This window comes from Antedon mediterranea, chromosome 1 (assembly GCF_964355755.1).
Source record: "Antedon mediterranea chromosome 1, ecAntMedi1.1, whole genome shotgun sequence".
In the NCBI taxonomy this organism is placed as follows: Eukaryota; Metazoa; Echinodermata; class Crinoidea; order Comatulida; family Antedonidae; genus Antedon; species Antedon mediterranea.
The window spans coordinates 18474070-18478972 of record NC_092670.1 but is presented as its reverse complement, the minus strand read 5'-3'; the positions used below and the strand labels follow the sequence as shown (position 1 = coordinate 18478972).

The 4903-nt window shown below is 36.1% G+C and overlaps 1 protein-coding gene across 3 annotated transcripts; it reads right to left on the bottom strand.

Moving 5' to 3' along the window:
* Positions 1-519: 519 nt before the first annotated feature.
* LOC140047437 (uncharacterized) lies at positions 520-3808 on the bottom strand. Of its 3 annotated transcripts, none has more exons than XR_011844954.1 (4): positions 3407-3633; positions 2666-2941; positions 2025-2330; positions 520-1119 (listed from the first exon to the last, which is right to left on the bottom strand). XR_011844954.1 is itself a non-coding variant. In XM_072092474.1 (4 exons), the coding sequence occupies exons 1-4, from the start codon at positions 3799-3801 to the stop codon at positions 989-991; spliced, it is 771 nt and encodes a 256-aa protein (XP_071948575.1). In that variant the 5' UTR covers positions 3802-3808; the 3' UTR covers positions 520-988. The 3 variants fall into 3 exon arrangements, 2 of the variants coding, with proteins under 2 accessions (XP_071948575.1, XP_071948582.1); XM_072092474.1 differs by lacking the exon at positions 3407-3633 and adding an exon at positions 3744-3808; XM_072092481.1 differs by having other exon boundaries at positions 3411-3632.
* Positions 3809-4903: the final 1095 nt, after the last annotated feature.

Sequence of the window (4903 nt, the reverse complement as noted above, 5' to 3'; positions counted from 1 at the left end):
TGGAATATACATCGTTATATCTAATAATTAATATAAATAGAACTTCTATTAAATAGAAACGAGCACCGGCGAAAGTAAGCATTTGGCGTTTCATAGAAAATAACGTTTTTCTGGCGGCGGCTCAACTTGTCGGCGGCTCAACTTGGCCTAATCCAAACATTCGGTTTAATAATTATCCACGTCTGCTGCCCTCTAACTACAGTTTTTAATTGTTGACAATAGAGGGCACATTTATATTTTCCAAAGCAGAGCCATTATGGCTCTGTTCTAAAGATATGATAAAAGGTGTTTGCTCCGAGTTTAAATTTCTCAGCTGAGCTGTTTAATAAATACCTTTTGCAACAAAATTGATGACCCCCCTTATTTTTGTCAGCGATGAAGCAAAACGAGTGTCAAGATTTTTTAAATAGTGGTGCTACAGGACGGGTATATAAAAATAATTATTTATTTTATACCTCCCTGCTGAGAGGGTCCACTACTTATAACAATATCTGTACTGAATAAAATGAGGCAATCCACTGTGATTATCGAACTTTATTTGTTCATCTTCAGGAAAAAGAATATTTACAATTATAGGCCTAGGTACAAAGAATGTCTAGATGGTATATTAATTATAACACAAGGTATCAATATTTCATTTCATGCCTACGCTACTGTTTTTATTAAATAAAGATTAACATTTTATATAAAAAATACTATTCGATGCGATTATTCATATTCTCAACATCTATCTAGCTGCTGACCCGCCTACAGGTCAAAATTAATTATTTTTATTGCACGTCAAACACTTTTAAAAGCATGTTTTATCTCAGTCGATAAAAAAGATAATTAATCAAACGATAAAATAAATTAGCAGAAATATTAATGCATAAAACAACAAAAAATAACATAATAGACGAAAGAAAGAATTTGAATTCGTTACCGAAATTTTAAAGAAAAATATTTAGGAAATATTTAATATAATCCTAAGCATTTAATTATAACATAACTATAGTGTTACGAAAGAATATAAACACAAGAGGACAGTGACGACAGGTAATGAGTCTACTATTCTGTTCCCATGATTGAGGGCTGTGGTTTCTACGTCATGAATTGGAGGAAGAGTTGTCGGTGTGAACTCTGGAAGAAGAATATAATTATTTATTAGATAAATAAAATAATATCGGTGATCGGCGGCATCATCTTCTTAATAAATCATCATGATTAATTGTTGTACTGTAAATATTGTTGTTATTAACAGAAGAATATACAATGATAGGCCTATGTACCATTGTTGTTAACAATCATCAGTCATATCACCATCATCATCGTCATCACCACCACCATCACCATTATCACCACCACCACCATCATCACCATTATCATCATTATCATCATCATTATCATTATTATCATCACTATCATCATCACCACCATCATCACCATTATCATCATTATCATCATCATTATCATTATTATCATCACTATCATCACCACCACCATCACCATCATCATCAACAACATCAGAATCACCACTATCATCACCACAATGATCACCACCACTATCATCATCATTACCATCATCATCATCATCACCATTATCATCATTATCATTATCATTATTATCATCACTATCATCACCACCACCACCATCACCATCATCATCATCATCACCACCACCATCCATCACCACCATCACCAACTTTTATTATAATCACCATCATCATCATCACCGCCATCATCACCATAATTATCATCACTATCACCACCATCATCATCAATATTATTATTGTCACCATTCTACCGCATTGCCGAAATCTAATGTTAAGTTATCGTTCCATCGATGTTGTACCGAGTGTTGTTACACAGTAATATCATTCATCACCATTGTCATCATTACCACATGACGAGATATCGCTGTCATCGCCAGCATTGGCGGCTCTCTTTGTTCTTCAGTACACATTGTTCGAGCTCAATACAGTCCTGTACTGTGTTCTGTCTGCCGAATATTATTCTTTCTTGATTGGCATGCACAAATTACTTACCATTAACAGTAACGTTAAAAGCACAAGATGCTTGATTTCCAATCGGGGTAGCAGTGTCAGTAACTGTGAACGGGACAGAAGTTTCTCCCATGGCAAACGTCCCCGTGCTGGTGATCTCTTCAAATGCACTATCCACTGTGTACATTTTACCACTATCAGAAATGTAGACGTCATCGTGATCCGTTTCGATCTTGCTTACTAAAACATTATCTCTTACAGTGATGACGAAAGTGATGGTGACGTTGATCTCTCCGTCTGGTGCAGAGACGGATACTGGAGCAATGGAACAATTTGGAGCTTCCACATCTATACGCGCAAAAAAAAAACCCACACATTTAAGTACATTGTCGGTATTAATGGTCTTCCACACCTGTTCCGGCACGGTTCTGGTTCGGCGAACCGAACATCAATGTTTCGTTTTCACGCGGCTATGCGCCAGTCGATATGCGCGTAGCCACGCGAAAACGAAACATTGACGTTTGATTGGATTTTCCGGCGCCGGACCGGAACCGTCTCGGAATAGGTGTGAAAGACCCTTCAGAGAGGTTGGTGTGATCCCTCCTTTGCACTTGGGTAGTGGACGAATATCATATTTTCCCACAATGAAATACACAATAACTTTTTTTGTAATTTTAATTTACCTGAAACTTTAATGGAGATATCGCACGTAGCTGCTGTATTACCAGAGTCCACAGCCGTAAATGTGATAATTTTCAGTCCAATTGACAATTGATCCCCGGATTTGTAAGACGATGACGTCACATTAACTTCACCGTTAGAGTTGGTAACGGTCGGAGCATCCCAGGTTACGGTAGCAAAGTTTTGTCCAACATCATTTCTAACGTGTATGAGCCCAGCTTCTATTTTGAAGACGTTGTTTGAAGTAAGGTTGGTTGGACAAGTAATACTCAATGCATCTATTGAAACAAAATTAGAAAAAATACAAAATAGTAACAAAATTGATGATTTCGTCACTGGTTCTGTGAAGCCCTGAAAGTAAATCGTATGAAACAACACAGCTCCTGACGGAACATGAGTAGGACTACATTAATGTGTCTTCGACAGCACAACTTCCCCAAACATGTTCTGACAGCTATTGTATTGTAAGAATGACAACTGATGATTAATAATTAACAGCAAATTTACTTTTACAAATATTGTAGGCTAACTTAAAGGGTTTATGATGTCAGTGTTTCAACTGTAACGACAAGTGGGGTTCAATATCAACGTTTTATATAATAACCCGGAGCTGACGTCTATCAGTATGCCTAAATTACCGTACACTCTAACGTAGTACATGTAGGGCCTCTACTACACTATTTTCTATGACTTCTTATGAAAGGCCATACGTGGACCAGACATCGGTTTTAACGACGTCATACCTACCGATTCCCGAAGAAAACGAAATCAAAGCAATCAAACACAATATTTTCCACATTCTTACGTCACTTGTCAATACTGGATTTTAAAAAATGAATTTCGATTATTCCTTGCTGGTATAAAAGTACAAATTCGATATCGAAAGACCAAATACCAGACCGTTACGGAAGTAGCCTATATATACAGTACCTCTTGCCTGTTTGCAATCGTTCAAAGTCCTCCTGTGTTTGCTTTAAGTATTTGCTTAATATAGCGATAGAAAGGTTCATTGTCATCATTGTACTTGAATAATGCTTTACAATGAGTAAGGAATGCTATTATGGTCAAGTTGTATCTTACCTATTGTTGCTGATTGTAATGACGTATATCTTTTATTTTGCTCACATATCCACACCATAAACACACACAAATATTTTAAATATTGGTCACCTTCAAGTTAATATTTATAGCAAATAATAACTTGTACCGGATTTCCCCAAAGCTAAACAGTGCGCGTAAAATTCTCAAAAAAAAAACCAAGGCCGAAACACAATATTCTATTGTTCATAGTTAACATCTCATCATTACTATGTTATCTACCACAAAATATACAAGTAAGCACAAATTTAATTAATATATAACAATTCTTTTTAGAGCATTATTTGATTATTAATGTTTTAATTAAACAAATTATAAGCAATGTCACCGGAATGCGGAAACCAGCCAAATAAAAGCCAAAGATCGGCAAAAATACAATGCGAGTGGCTATAGTATTACTATTGTTTGTAGTCCTCAACTTATATCTTATGTGTGTATTTTACGTAGGACGTAGATGAAATGCAACGAGTTGACCAATGAAAGCGTTCGAATAATCAATCGCTTGAATGTGATTGGTCAAGTCACCTACGTTGCCTTCGTACGTCCTTGTGTGTTGCGTCTCAGTGGCATGGGACCTTCATACCATAATTAGGTAAAGAGGAATGCTATTGTAAAATTAAATGTGGTACACTATTAACCGTATTGTTGCGGTTTGTCAATACGCACAATCCTTTAGTTTGGTGAGATAAAAGATCCATCCTTATAAAAGTGACGTTTATTCTAATGAATGTAATTTGAAGTTTGATGCAAACGGAATGTGTTTGTTTAAAAAAAGGTTAAAGTACATTTAATATGTTGTTTGAAAAGACAGACTTCAAAGTATGCCAAAGGTCGAAAGCAATGGATGATTGAACTATCCCCCTCCGCCTCCCCCACCTCACTGAATATTTTCCCCTGCACACGTTCCCCTGGACGTTTTTACATTACCGCTTCAGAGCGATTCCATTGCGGCTACACTATACACTGTGGCACTAGTGTTTCTTGTTTTTGTTTGTTGTTCAACTAATTTCCTTATGGTTTTTCCACGTTAATTCATACAATCTGTGTTTCGTAAATTCTAATTTTAAGTTACACCCAAGGAGACCTCACTTCCACGAATTATAATCCTTTTCAAAATTAAAGAATTAAAAGGATCGGAAATT

Bases quoted from the DNA above. Each gene is read 5' to 3' on its own strand.
- LOC140047437 (XM_072092474.1), bottom strand. From the start codon at position 3,801: ATGGTGTGGATATGTGAGCAAAATAAAAGATATACGTCATTACAATCA. The intron at 2,942-3,743 runs GTAAGATACAAC...TTGTTTCAATAG, and splicing joins ATTACAATCAGCAACAATAG to ATGCATTGAGTATTACTTGT. The intron at 2,331-2,665 runs GTAAATTAAAAT...TTGCGCGTATAG, and splicing joins TATCTCCATTAAAGTTTCAG to ATGTGGAAGCTCCAAATTGT.